The sequence below is a fragment of the Bubalus kerabau genome, chromosome 19 (assembly GCF_029407905.1).
Source record: "Bubalus kerabau isolate K-KA32 ecotype Philippines breed swamp buffalo chromosome 19, PCC_UOA_SB_1v2, whole genome shotgun sequence".
NCBI classification, from domain to species: Eukaryota; Metazoa; Chordata; class Mammalia; order Artiodactyla; family Bovidae; genus Bubalus; species Bubalus kerabau.
The window spans coordinates 8,277,513-8,292,713 of NC_073642.1; the positions used below are offsets into that span (position 1 = coordinate 8,277,513).

Consider the following 15,201-nt stretch of genomic DNA (forward strand, 5'->3'; position numbering starts at 1 on the left):
TCATTTGTGATATCAATTTGAATATTTTTGACAATTTGTATTATCCTCATTTTGTAGATGAAAAAATTGAGGTTGCTGAGGGGGTAATTTGCCCAAGATATTTCACAGCTAATAAAACCTGGAGATGAGACTCAGGCCTGGACACTCGGCCTTCACATTCTCTGTCTCCACCGTGTCATGAATGCAGACATCCCTCCCTCCTGGTGCGCACTGCCCTGAGCACCCTGATTCCTCCAGCTTCCAGGAGCTAGGACTGATTCATGCGATTATTTACCTGTTTGTTTGCTTAATGTCTTTTTTATTTGAAGGGATGCATTTTGTATTTTATTTGAAAGGATTTGATTACTTTATGCTCATAATATCATGTGTGCGAGTGTGCTAAGTCACTTCAGTCATGTCCGATTCTTTGCAACCCCATGGACTGTAGCCCTCCAGGTTCCTCCGTCCATGGGATTCTCCAGGCAGGAATACTGGAGTGGGCTGCCATGCCCTCCTCCAGGGAATCTTCCCGACACAGGGGTTGAACCCGTGTCTCTTATGTCTCCTGCATTGGCAGGTGGGTTCTTTACCACTCACGCCACCTGACAGCCCCACAATATCATCAAGTGGTTCTTTCTATTAGAGAATTTTTAAATGGACTTCATTTTCAAGGAACTGAGCTGTTTACTGTGGGCAATTCCCATGGGCCGGTTTGCTGAGGATAGTCAAATGGGCTTGGCAGACCAAGCACGGGGATGGGGTCAGGGTTTCAGTGGGTGAGGCTGCTGACACTGGGGGTAAGTCCCCCTCTCTGGACTGGCCAGTGGGTAGGGGGCTGTGCTTGCCCACTTCTCCTGAAGCACTGGCACTTTTTAATTCATCTCCTTCCTTCTGGAAACCCTCCTCCTCCTTCTACCAATAATGCACTCATGGGAAGATAGACTTTTAAATGATTTACTTAGAAATAAGTCCTGGCCACAGCATCAAGCCATCTGGACTCAGCATCCAGGGCCTGGTACATTCTCTCTCCACTGCATGATGCTTTTAAAACTCAACTCTCCCCAGAGTTGATTGTGCTTCCACATAAATTATATTGTTTAGGTTGCTGGAAGTTTCCTTGGCTTTCTGCTTATCGCTGCAAGAACAGTTTGTTCCCTGCCGCTGCTGCCAAGCATGTAAGCAAACATGTTTCTTCTTTTCGTGATGACAGGCGCATCTCATCGTCCTGAGAGGAAACCCCTCCCGAGAGGAGGCAGCCACGTCTGCACACTCCGTCGCCTGTGCCGCCGTCGCTTCTGGGAGGCCTGAGCACCACGGTGAGAGCAAGCACGAGCCTTCCATGGGGGCAGAGTGGCCTGCTCCCTGCCTGGCCCTTGTGCCTCGGGGTCATGGGCTCGCTGCCTTTGGCATGAGTGAACAGGCAGAGGGAGCTATGATAGTCACCTCAGAGAACCTTCTTGGTTAAGTCCAGCAGAGCCCTTTGGTTTCTGTCCCTTTTCAGCCTTCTTCTAGACTTGTACTCTCAAACACAGCAAACCCAAACGTAGCTATCAGAGCCCCAGAGAGTTCATGCTGGGCTTACAGGGAAGCCTCCTGGGCTTTCAAAGGTGATCTATTTTTAAAGATTGTTGTGGAGCTACTGTGGCAACAGATCTGGCCTGTTGAAACGCCAGCCTTCAGACTCTCCCAGGGCTGAGCTTTCAATCAGGATAAACTTACACGTCTTCAGGATTCCAAAAGGAAGTTGCCACTTATGAGTCATACAGTTTTTCTTAGCCCCACATAATAGGTAGAGCAGTGAGCCTTGGGAGTTTTTTAATCTTCCATCCTGGGCTCGGAGCATACAGTATGCCTCTATTGATGGAGAACATGCTATCCTAATGACTTTTTCTTGTTGTTGGCCAGAATATTCAGAAATAGAGTATGATTCATAAAGAAGACCCGAGGTGTATTCCAAGATGTCAGATAAAAATACCTATCCATTATTGGAAAATAAGGTCCAGTGTGGCATCAAGCTGGAAGTCAACATTTGGAAGGCTTGAGGCTGACGTTCTGGGAGCAGGCTCTGGGCTCAGATGAGAAGGCTGGTTGGGGGCGAGACGAAGGGGGCGCCTTGGGAGCAGACTGGTCTGCAGAGGTCCCTGGGCCGGGCAGGGGCTCCTGTCCTGGGAGGAGCTGGGGAAGGAGGTCTGTCTGTCCATCCCCCTTAATGATCCCTCATTCTGGTCTCCGGGAGCTTTGCACACCTTTTCAGAGCCGGAGGATAGGGAAGGCAGACGCCCTTTCTCATTCTAGCTCCCTAGAGCACTCCATACCTCAACCAACCCCCAAACCTGCAGAAAGCCAACATTTTCTCCAACCTGTTGGTGGCTAACATTCCTTTAATAGGTAAGAGAACCTCCCATGCCACAAGTATTAATAGGATACTTAAAATGCCAACAGGATGGAAACCCCTAGATTAGCAGGAGTCCCAAACCTACATGTCCATGGGGACCAGGCAAGCAATCTGAGTGAAGCGGATGACCCTTAGAAACCAGCAGCAGCACACTTAGGATTGGCAGCTGACCCTCGGCTGTAATCTGAGAGATGCAGCAGGGGTGGGGAGGGCTGTGGCAAGCTGAAGAAGCCCGTCCCCCATCCACATTGAGTAACTGCTGTTCCGCTCTGGCCCATCACTCTCATGTGGAAGGCAGGCTCGTATCGGCAGGTCTGCCTTTTCAAGAGAAGGCAGAAATCTGAAGTTTTATGTGAAATCAATGCATAGTTGATGGTAACTAAGTCAAATATGTTTCAGACTCTGGAGGAGGCAAACAAGTGTGGAGGGCTAGATCCCTGACTTCTGACTTGGGAGCATGAGATGTATTTTTTTCTAAGTTTTCCAGTCTAAATATGGCATTGATATAGCCTCCCCTGTAAATTGAGAATGCTACTAATACCTACTAGATACACATAATTAGATCTGTGAAAATTTAATGACCTCACTTAGCAATAGTATGTATGTAGTACATAATTGTGGTAGAAATAATATGTATGTATGTAGTTTCTAGTGTCACGGTTCTAACCGAGTTAACAAAGGTAACTTACCACGGCTCTGTGAGGTTGATACACGTCCCCAGGTCTCAGACGGAGAAACTGAGGCATGGAGGCTTAGGTAATTTCCCAAGAGCCACAGCCAGGGGATGGTAGACTTGAACCCAGCCTCTTGACCTCCCTGCGGTATAACAAGGACTGGCACCGCACATGCCTTTTCCCTCCTTCCCCCCTACCCACCACTTACACCTGCCAAAGAGTGTGTGGCTCTCGGGAGGGAGAGGATGTGAGAAGAGCGAAGGCAGCCCAAGGAGGCCCGCCTAGGAGCCCACACAGGTCTCAGCCCTGCTTCTCAGGTGGCTCAGACCACGTGGTGACCTGCACCAGGAAGCCGACTTGCCTGTCAGTGTCTGAGATATCAGAGGAGGGTGAGTAGGGAAGGACGAGAAGCAAACTTGCCCAGGAGCAGGGAACTGGACAGTCGCAGTTGGCTTTGCAGGTTAGGAAGGGGGTCGCTTCTGCCTGAGGCCTGGAAGAATGGCTGCTTGAAACACTGACCCACGGAGCCCCCAGGAGCCTGGAGCCAGCGGGAATCTCAGCAGCGTCATATTAACAATGACGGCAGCGGCGGTAGCAAGTGTCGTCGGATGCAGGCGCTGGCGCTCTCACCAACATGCCCGTCTCATCCTAACAAGCCTTGGAGGCAGGACACAACCTCCCATTTCACAAAGGAGGTAGCCTAGCCAGCTCTCCACACCACCAGCCCCGTCCATACTCTCTCTACTCACCGCTTTACCCAAGAAGGACAGAGCCCCAGTCCGTCCGAGGAGGCTCCCGTCTCAGACTTGGCTTCCGCTGGTCAGAGGACACGTGAAATGTCTATCACTTGACACTGGCAGGAAGCGTTTACTTGAGAGCAAGGAGAAGGCCGGGCAGAGAAGCTGTCGGATCAGAACAGATGCTGAGCCGCAGCAGCAGGACGCCCTGGAGCAGGGGCAGAGGGAAGCCCAGCCCTCGCCCCCAAGGCCTCAGCCCTCAAACCCAAAATGGGTACGTCAGAAGAACCAAAGCAGAGAGACACGCAGCTCATTCCTACTGTGTTAAGAGGCTTGAGTATGCTGTCAGGGGACCCTGTGTTTCCTTGATGGAGAACACGGGGGAGACTGGGGACAACAAGCTGGCGGGCTGCTGCTCAGCTCGTTTGTCCCAGTCTTACCCATACGTACCTAAGCTTGGCCTGCGCCCAGAGGGGGCGGCCGTGTTAGCACGTATGGACTCGGCATGCCCCAATAAAGCAGGAGTGAGTGGGTCCCCCTTCCATCCAGGAGCACAGCGGCAGTGGCTAGGTGCCTCCCCATCGCCTTTCGGGGTGCCTGGTTTTCATTTCTCTGCTGTCCCCTAACACACAGCCAATGCAGTGATGAGGAACCCACCCGGGGCTGAGGCTCTCCAGGCCTCTGCTACCTCCACCAAGGGGAAAGGAAAGGAGAGAATTTTGAAGTGATCTTTGACAGCTAAGGGAGGGCCCGGCCTCCCCACCCAGCTCTTACCCAGGCAGGCTTCTCTGGCCTGGACTTCGGTCACTTGTGGTTCAAAGTCCCAGTCGGATCCCCTGGGAGCAAATCCATACTTTCCACTGAGCACCGAGGATCTCAGCTCTACTCTCCTATGCGGAAACTTGTCTGTGCCAAGTACAGTTTGTTTGTTTGTTTTTAAAAGAATCGTTAATGGGGGGAAATTTCTCATTTCGGGATTCTCCACAGCCTGCTTGCTGAATGCCCATTGAAGGCATCGCCCTCCGATAAACAAAACGTCACGGGCCAAGGAGCCAGTGTGTTTCTGGCTCCACACTCAAACTAACCCTTTGCCCTGTGCCTTCCTGCATTCCTTATGCAGACAAAACTGCCTGAGAAGTCACGGAGGATTGTCATTGCATAAGGGCGCCCAATTCAGGCTAGTGAAATGTCACTAACCTGAGCCTGGCCAGCTTCCCAGAGCAGCCATAGACAAACTTGGTATTAACAGTTCTCCCAGCCCTGCTGAGTGTCAGGGCATTGGCCTTGTGTTTATAACTCTTCTCCTAAAGCATATTAAAATGAAATGGGCTGAAGCCAAGTACATTTTAGTGTAAACCTTTGAGAGGCAGAGCCTGCTGAGCTCGGGTGGCCTTGTTTGGAAGTGGCCCCATGTGGGGCCTGGGCCCGGGATCTCTGTCGGTTTCAGAGACAACAGGAGAGGATGGGCTATGCCCCTGCCCACCTTCAGGAGGGGGCGGGATCCCCAGTTCTCAGCTCTGTGGACAGACTCACGGCATGTCTCCCCAGCCCTCTCTCATCCTGACGTCTCCCCTCATCTTATACAGTAGTCAGGAAATATGTGGGTATCTAAAGGGGGGTTCTGTATCTCCGTGAAGTCCCCTGGCTTCTCCCCTCCACAGTCACCCCTTTGCTCAACTCTTCCTCCTGTGGCCTGGTTCTCAGCGTTCCCTGTGCCGGGCCCTGCCCCACCTGAGGCCCGCTCCCTAATCCTAGGTTACCTTCCCCTGCCCGTGGCCATGCTTGGCGGGCCCTGCTGCCTCCGTCTCCCACCTCCAACCCGAGGCCCCCGACCGCTGCTGGCCACCCCCCAACTCTCCCTTCCTCCTCAGTCTTCCCACTGCCCACCCCCCAAGTCCTGTGTGCTCTCAGAGACCCTGCCTCAGCTCCTACCCAGGGCCCACTTCTCAGTGCAAAACGCCCAGCCTGTCTGAACCCGGCACCCGAGCGCCCCAAGCAGGTGTCAGCGTCCAGCCTGCTCTGCGCCCCGCAGGCCGGGTGGGGAAGGGAAGGGGCAGAGAGAGCAGTGGGTGAGGCCAGAGAAGAAAAGGGGCTAGTAGGACCCCCTCTCAGAAACCTCTGGAAGGCACCCTAGAGCACAGCCCGTCTAGAGGACCAGGGCCTAGACAGAGGCCAGGCGCTGCCCACCTGAGCACACTCCAGGCCAGACAGGGCGTGGCTCCGTGGGTGCTCCGTCCCCAGAGCTCCAGGGAGCCTGGGAGCCCAAAAGTGGGGCAAGCGCAGGCTGCAGGGGTGGCAGCTCTTGAGGCCGGCAGAGAAGTAGAAGGGGTGGCCTTTTGCACCCTGAGTCTGTGCTCGGTCTCTCTTCACCGAGGTACAACCTGTGGCAGAACTGAAACCTCATCGAGCTTTGCTTGCAAACTGCATTTCATCTGTGTGCCTGAGAACAAAGCCCGCAGCTTTATCCCTTCCTTGGGAGGATGAAGCACTCTGGTAACCACTTCTATGAGGCGCTAGCGTTTCACTTGCTGCTGCTGCTGCTGCTAAGTCGCTTCAGTCGTGTCCAACTCTGTGCGACCCCATAGACAGAAGCCCACAAGGCTCCCCCATCCCTGGGATTCTCCAGGAAAGAACACTGGAGTGGGTTGCCATTTCCTTCTCCAATGCATGAAAGTGAAAAGTGAAAGGGAAGTCGCTCAGTCGTGTCCGACTCTTAGCGACCCCATGGACTACAGCCTACCAGGCTCCTCCATCCATGGGATTTTCCAGGCAAGAGTACTGGAGTGGGGTGCCATTGCCTTCTCTGAGCGTTTCACTTAGTGCTAGCTAATAAGTTATGTCCACAACTTCTTGGGAAAGCTTAAGTTACTAACACTCTGACTTGACTTTGAAACATATTATTAGGGCAGCTTATGGAAATCACATATACTTTACCAAGACAAGCCACTCGGGCAACAGGCCTGAGGCTGCTGGACCCCTGGGTGGCCCCAAGCAGTGCTGGAGGAGGACGGTCCTGGCCCACTTCTGATGGTGAGGACTTTGAGGCCGGCATCCCCGTGGTGACTGAGCCCTGCCAGGACCTGTGAGCCCCAGGCATTGTGAGACCACCCTGCCTCCACCTTGGTTGCCTCACTCTGCTGAGGCAAGCCTGAGATGGCCGTGGACTTCCAGGGGCCACGCGGCTTAGCGCCAGCAGGTCTGAGGCGTCTCCCAGATGCCGGGGATGATGTTCGTCTTGAAGGTGATCTTTCAGTGTGGAAAAAGCCTGTCTTGGGCTTCGTCTGTCCTCAGAAAACCCTGTGCCCTCCACCCCAAGGCTGCTGAGTGGTCTCAGGGCAGCTGCCTGCACAGGGCCCCCAGCAGCTCCCAGCAGGGTCTAAATGAGTTCAATCTGTTTGCCTGCTGGGTGTTGGCGCTCCTCTGGGCTAACGCCAGGCTAAGATTTGAGACTTTCCATTTTCAAATTCCCTGGGGTCCTTAAAGTTTTTGCAGTTGGTGCAGAGTACAATTTCCCAAGACTATAACCAAGGATAATTGTCACATTGTACACCCAGGCCTCTCTCATAATGAAAGCTGTCCTCACTATTCCAAATCTTGTCTTTGGACAGCCTCAAGAAAATGAGCCCAGGGCTACCAAAATTTATTTTAATTAAAAACCTCCCAACCTCTAGAGTGCCAAATCATAACCCCACTTTCCTCTTGCTCTTTGAATGGAGCCCTGGTTTTTTACACCTCTGTATGAACACGCAGATGGAACAGTCTGAAGGGGCCTCTGGGAGACACTAAGCCAGCCTGCCCACTGGGCCACACTTGCCCCTCACCCTAACTTGCAGACAGCCCCAGCGTACTGCGGGAGTGAAAATGGGAGACGTTCATGGCCTTGGAACACCTGTGCCACTGGGGCACAGATTTATAAAGCTAAGTCATGGCCCTGTGCTTTAGAAAGTGACCTCATCCCTTGCTGAGGCCACCTAGCATCAGGTTGCCGAGGATTCTAGAAGAGCTTTTTAAGCTCAGCAACGGCCACGTGCATGAACGCTGAAACTGCTAACTCCTTGTGAACCCGCACCCTGCATCAGGCACAAGGCCCGTGCCAGGAAGTGGCATCCCACCCCAGGGGCTGTGACCTCCTGTCTCTCTGGCAACTCCACTGTCACTTGGGCCAGGAGGACCTCCGAGGGGATGCCTGCTCCTGGGAGGACCAGCTCTGCCTCTCATGGAGTCAGTCCTTAAGGGTAGTAGGGCAAATTTTCTCTCTCCTCAGAGACTAATCATGGGGTACATGGTTTAGAACGCTAATTTGGGGGACGGGGGGAAATAAGTCAGGGTTTTGCAGTAAAGGCACTCTCCTATATCCCGGGTAAAAATAAAAATAGTGTCAAATTTACAGACAGGGAAGGTGCCCACAGTGTGCGCCCTGGACTTTCCACTGTTCCCGAGTCCTAGACTATTCTCACATGCAGCATCCTGACAGGATGCCTGACTTGTGGTCAACTTGTACACGACAACAAGTGTCAGAGAACCCTCTCCCTGGTCCTGCCTCTGCTGACTAGACACTCCCAGGAACAGAATTAGGAGAAACATGGACCTAAGGAGCCAAGGACTCTGAAATGGGGGAAGAGAAGCAGCAATTTTAGGAGCTGGCCCCCGAGGGCAGATCCTCAGGCAGGGCCGCTCTCTGACGCCTCACCGCAAAGCCCAGCTTTCTTCCTCTTTCAGTAGCTATTGTGGCCTTGGTTTGAGTAATAAATTCCTTCCTTCCCCCCAACCCCTTCCTTCCTCCCTAGCTTCCAGTCCCTCTTCCAGAGATCCAAAGGTGCTAACAAGCGTTCTCTTTGGAAAATGTGACTGGGCCTCCCTGACTTAGAGCTTGTGAGCCTTTTGTGCACCAGTATGACTTAGGCCAGTCGGCTTCCTTTCTCCCAGAGCCCTGTGAGGTCAGCTAAACAAGGGAAGGGACAAGCGTCATTCAGGTCTGGAGACCAGCCCAGATGGGCTGGTTTTGTGGGGGGAGATGGGTCAGCATGTGACTGCCAGGGAAAGGGGCACTAAGAGCTGGGAGGACTTCATGAGGGGCTGGAAAGCAAGAAAGCACAGCTATGTCCACCTGTGTCTGGAAGACCAGCTCCTTACCCAGGAAGGGAGGGGAACACTTCCCATCCCTTTTGACCTCCTCCTTTTTCTGAACCTGGCACCACTTCTGCAAAAGCCTGGGTCAGAAACTCAGTTCTTACCCATCTGGTCCTGCCTCCTTCCCATGCCCTTTACATGTGTTCATCCTTAGAGTGAGGGTTCACCTCTGGGAAAAAGGCTAAGACTCAGAAAAACCTCTCCTCTTCAAGAATGGCTCAGTTACAGTCTCTGGTTAATTTCCAGTTAAACAGAAACTAAAATATCAACAGTACTCCATTCTTGAGTAGACTTGTTAATTTTTAGACATGGAACATACATCTCTGTAATGCTTTTAGAATCAACAATATAAATGCCACATCATCTCCACATTTGCTGTCATCAGATTATCAAAGTAACCAAAATAGATACTTAGTTCGAACATTTAATCTCTAATATATTCTCCCATGAGTCAACAAAGACTAAAGTGATGTAACATTTTTCGTATACAGTAGTAACATTTTCTTCTACCAAGAAAAAAATTGAGAAGAACTTTAGAAATCCATCTGCTGGTTTGGCAGTGAACAGACCCCCAGTGAAATAGTGGAGCAGGGACCCCAGCTCATTAGACTTCTGTCTAGTTTCAAAGCCTGGGGCCAGCTGACTTCCCTGAAAGGCAGCACCAACCCCCAGCCCAATTCTCACTTCTATCTGATAGCTGCATAGATCTTCAGCAGAGAAAATCTTGCAGATAAATGAAGCTTACTTGTTTTCAGACCTAGGTTTTTTAGACCTTACTTGTTTTCAGACTTTAGGTTGCCTGGATTCGATAGACACATCTCCCAAGTGTTTGCTTCTCTCTTTTCCACAACAGCTCACTTGGGATGTACTTGAATCATTTCTAGAAACCTACATTTCTCATTGTGAATTTCAGAGCTGTTCTCAAGTTCTTGAGGTGTATGGAGCCATTTATGTGCGTGCTTCAGGCCACTGGACTCTGTCTGTTTTCATGGCAGTGTTCCGTACTCTCCATGTTCATCTCTGCTCCCAGTGGCCCACTGGTTAGCCTAGCATGGATGCTGCTGCTGCTGCTGCTAAGTCACTTCAGTCGTGTCCAACTCTGTGCGACCCCATAGACGGCAGCCCACCAGGCTCCCCCGTCCCTGGGATTCTCCAGGCAAGAACACTGGAGTGGGTTGCCATTTCCTTCTCCAAAGGAAATGAAAGTGAAAAGTGAAAGTGAAGTCACTCAGTCGTCTCCGACTCTTAGCGACCCCATGGACTGCAGCCCACCAGGCTCCTCCATCCATGGGATTTTCCAGGCAAGAGTACTGGAGTGGGGTGCCATCGCCTTCTCCAAGCATAGATGAGGGAGGCCCAAAGCCACAAACTGTCCCTGAAACTAAAATTTTCAACATTTCTTGAGCACTGGCTAGGTGTCAAGCATGTCATCAGTTATTATGTGCATTAACCCGTTTATTCCTTACAGCCATCCTATAACAGGAGTGTTAGCACGAAAGTCCCTTTTTGAGGTGAGAAACCTGAGGCCAAGCCTGGGAGGCGCAAAGCTGGACGGCAGCAGAGCTGGGCCTGAGGGCAGGCAGCATCTGATCTCTGGGGCCTCTCCTCCTTTCCACCTGCTTCTCCGCCTCCCAGAACCAGCACATCCCGCACAGGCTAGCCCCATCCGTCCGCCTCTGTGAATTCTGGAGCAGTGTGTTTGTGGATTCCTCTTTGGAAGTACTGTTGTTCACATCAGAATATGAGAAAAATTAATCCATGGGCCCACTCTCTGGAAAAATATTAAAATAGACAATACGCTGTCCTGTCTAAGGGCTTCCCTGGTGGCTCAGACGGTAAAGTGTCTGCCTGCAATGCAGGTGACCTGGGTTTGATTCCTGGGTTTGGTAGATCCCCTGGAGAAAGGAAAGGCTACCCACTCCAGTACCCTTGCCTGGAAAATCCCATGGAGAGAGGAGCCTGGTGGGCTACAGTCCATGGGGCCTCAGAGGGTCAGACACGACTGAGTGACTTCACTTTCTTTTTTTCTTCTTTCTTGTCCTATCTAATCAAGAAAATGGGGAGAAAGCACAAAAACAAAATTAGAGGTGATAAAGGGGAAACAATCAAATACAGAGGAAGTCTGAAGAAGCTAGAGATAATATTTTACCTTTTTGCTCATGTGTATTTGCGCTACACAGTTCATACTGGATTTCCAAATGGAAGTGTCAAGTGGACCTTGTACGTATGGGTCATAATTTGCCTCAGCGTGTGCTTGTAGTATGTCACCGTCTCCAGCAGCGCTTTGGCTGCAGTGCTGGGTGGGGAGGCGGCCCATGTTCCTCAGGGACACTCACATTTTCCTCTGCTAGAGCAGGAGTCAGCAAACTTCAGCCCAGGGGCCAAATCGAGCTCCCTGCCCATTTTTCTAAACAATTTTCTTGGCACACAGCCAGGCTCCTTTATTCACATGCCATCTCAGGCTGCTTTTGTGCTACAAATCTTTGGTCCCCAAAGCCTAAAATAGTTACCATCTGGTCCTTTATAGAATGAGTTTGTGACCCCTGTGCTGGAGTCCTATAATTTTTATACTTTCAGACTAGATTCTACTTTATGGAGTTTCTTTTTTGAATATTCTTTTCTGTTGTGGTTTATCACAGGGTATTGAAAATACCCTGTGATAAACCATATCACAATGTCATCAAAGAATGTTGAATACATCCTGTGATAAACTCTGTGCTATACAGCAGGACCTTGTTGCTGACCCAGTCTGTATATAATAGCTCACATCTGCTAGCCCCAGACTACCAGTCCTCCCCTCCCCTCCCCCGACCCAGGCAGCCGCAGGTCCTCGACACCTGTGAGTCTGCTTCTGATTCGTAGATAGGTCCATTTGTGTCATATTTCAGATCCCACATATAAGTGATATCAATGGGATTTGTCTTTCTGACTTCACTTAGTATAACAATCTCTAGTTGTATCAGGGTGGCTGCAAATGGCATTATTCCACTCTTTTTCGTGGCCGAATAGTATTCCATTGTATACACGAACTGTGCCTTCTTTGTCCATTCATCTGTGGATGGACATTTAGGTTGTCTCCATATTTTGGATATTGTGAAGAAAGCTGCTATGAACATGAGGGGCATGTATCTTTTTGAATTACAGTTTTGTCCAGGTATATGCCCAGGAGTGGGATTGCTGGATCATATGGTAATTCTGTTTTTAGTTTTCTAAGGAACCTGTTTCTCCATAGTGGCTGCACCAACTTACATTACCACCAAGAGTGTGGGAGGGCTCCATTTTCTCCACACCTTTCCCAGCATTTGCTGTATTTAGACTTTTTATTGATCGCCATTCTGACTGGTATGAGGTGGTACTTCACTGTAGTTTGATTTGCATTTTTCTAATAATTAGTGATGTTGAGTATCTTTTCATTTGCCTACTAACCATCTCCGTGTCTTCTTGGGAGAAATGTTTATTAAGTTCTTCTGCCCATTTTTCTATTGGGTTGTTTTGTTGTTGTTGAGCTGTATTATCTGTTTGTATATTTTGGAGATTAAGGCCTTAGTTTTCTACTTCAATTTATTGGTTCAGAATTTCCAAACCAAGAGAATTCCATGGCAGTCCAGTGGTTAGGATTCCATGCTTTCACTGCCATAGGCCTGGGTTCAATTCCTTGTTGAGGAACTAAGATCCCACAAGCCATGTAGTGTGGAAGGAAGGAGAGGAAACAATTGGGGAAAGAAAAAACAAAAAGAATTTCCAAATAAAGTGGATGGTGCAAATTCTGCCCTCACACAGAATGCTCCACGTACAGTCTCCCAGCTTCTTTCAGATGCTTTTTGAAGCCATGGCCCCTGGAGGGACAGCCGTGAGGCTTCTCTTTGGACCAGTACAACAGCTGGTTTTAGGAATTCCTGGCTATACTGGTTTTCTTTTGCTGCATAGCAAATTATGGTTGTTTAAACACCCAGTTTAAGCTTTTAATCCTATCAATCAGAAGTCTAGCATGGTAAGAGTGGCTTCTCTGCTGAGGCTAAAATCAAGTTGTCAGCTGGCTACATTCTCATCTGGAGCACAGGGTCCTTTTCTAAGCTCAACCTTGTTATTAGCAGGATTCAGTTCTTTGTGTTATAGGACTGAAGTCCCTATATTCTTGCTGACTGTTGACCTCTCTAAGTTCCTATGGGCCACTTTTGGGTCCTTGTACCACAGTCCCCTCCATCTCAGGATTGGAGAACCTCCTTTTCAAATCCCTCTCATGTTTTGAATCTCTCTGCCTTCCTTCTCTGCCACCAACTAAAGAAAACTCTGCTTTTAAAGCTTTGGTGACATTAGGTTAGGCCCAAGGAGTAATCTCACTTTCTTACAGTCTACTGTGCTATATAACATTCCTTATGACAGGAGTAATATCTCAGCCTATCTATAAGTTCCACCCACAATCAATGAGGAGGTCATAATCAAGGCTGAGTGTCACTGGGGTCATCCTAGAAATCTGCCTGTGACGCTGAATTTTTGCAGGGAGCTTTGTTTCACCCACTTAACACACAGAGGCCTCAGGCCTCGATAGCCAGCCCTGCTCAGGCTTATGAGACCCTCGGCATTTTAGAATACACTAGACCTTTTTCCTAACCCCCTCATGGACCATTCAACTACCCCTCCACCTCCCTGCTCTGGCTTTCAGTTTCCTCTTCATTTTTCATATCTGGGATTTTCCTTTTTTGTTTTTTGCTTTCAAGATTGGCAAATATTTTAAAATATTTTTGTTACATTATAACCAATATGTTTAAGTGCTTGGAATGGTTGGGGTTTATCCTTCAGCAGCCTGTCAGCCATATTTTCCAGAATTATAGTGTTATTAAACTACATTCCAAGATTACAACATCCACTAAAGTCAGTGGATCCTTGGAGTTCTAACCTCGGTGAGGAGTAACTAGAGCTTTATGAATAATTAATGGTTAATCAACCTGAAAACTTAATGATGTGTCAGGTCTAGGGGATAGTTTCCCTGTTTGCATTAACTCTGCTTACTCTATCACTGGGCGGAGAAGGCGATGGCACCCCACTCCAGTACTCTCACCTGGAGAATCCCATGGACGGAGGAGCCTGGTGGGCTGCAGTCCATGGGGTGGCTAAGAGTTGGACACGACTGAGCGACTTCACTTTCACTTTGATGCATTGGAGAAGGAAATGGCAACCCACTCCAGTGTTCTTGCCTGGAGAATCCCAGGGACAGTGGAGCCTGGTGGGCTGCCGTCTATGGGGTCGCACAGAGTCGGACACGACTGACGCAACTTAGCAGCAGCAGCAGCAGCAGACCTTGTCTAATAAAACAGTCAGATTAAAGGGAAAAGACAGTTTCCTTAACTGGGTTATCTTGTCCAGTTACTTATTATTTTCAGAGAGTTCACCATCACTAAATGCATAGTTACTCTGTTTTCATTTCAAATCTGTTGAGTAGTTTTCAAAATTGTTGTGGTGCTTTTCTTCAGATGTGGCTGAGCAGTATTTTCAGGACAGCATGGCTAATCTCAAGGATGCTGAAGGGAAGGAGAAAGCCAAGTTTCTTTCAATTCAAGATGATTACTGCCATTTCCTACAAGTCACTGGACAAGACGAGGTGAGTGAGTTTGGACCACAGCTGACAGTTATTTACTCGGGCAACCCAGTTGATATCCAAAGGGCTACTCCTATACTCTGCAAGTCTTAAGCATCTACTGTGTACAAGGCATGTGCCAGGCTCCACAGGGAGAAGGATGCCTAAGGCCAGGCAGCCAGCTCCTGGATAGGCACTCTTGGGAAACAAAAAAATTATGAGAACCCAGATGCCATGTCCACCTGCAAAGTACCCTAACGGACTAGAAACCTTGAGAGCCAGATGGATAGTCCCAGCTTATCATAGCCTGTGCTTGGAGCTGGCATAGGAGGTAGCAATTAGCGTGTCTTATTATCTTGGCTAATGAATGAAATTTGCATATCAAATAAGAGCTGCACAGTGCAGAAGTTATGGCTCACTGTCCATTGAACCATACAGGCAAGTTTTCCGTGGCTTGCACAAATGGAACAGGCTCAGAGTTTATAGTCGTTTAACTATCCCATGGGTAGTTAAACCCTTGGGAACTTGTTCCATAATAAGCCTAACAGCTACCAGACGGCCGCATGCTTGATTTATATAAATATATCTGTATTTTCAACTCTAACCCATCAAAGTAAATCCTTGAGAGGAAAACGTTTTTATTTCCTCTGCTGTTCTGTAGACCTCCTGCCCAACAGCCCTCTCCTAACTCTTAATGCTTCATCCTTCTCT

At 49.5% G+C, this 15,201-nt stretch overlaps 1 protein-coding gene across 4 annotated transcripts in view; it reads left to right on the forward strand.

Moving 5' to 3' along the window:
- Positions 1-15,201, forward strand: part of TTC23 (tetratricopeptide repeat domain 23) — a 163,228-nt gene that overhangs the window by 126,531 nt on the left and 21,496 nt on the right. For all 4 annotated transcript variants that reach the window (XM_055556512.1, XM_055556514.1, XM_055556515.1 and 1 more), the window contains 2 exons: positions 1,190-1,295; positions 14,387-14,514. In XM_055556512.1, the coding sequence (XP_055412487.1) occupies positions 1,190-1,295; positions 14,387-14,514 (234 nt within the window). The remainder of the gene's footprint in view (positions 1-1,189; positions 1,296-14,386; positions 14,515-15,201) is intronic.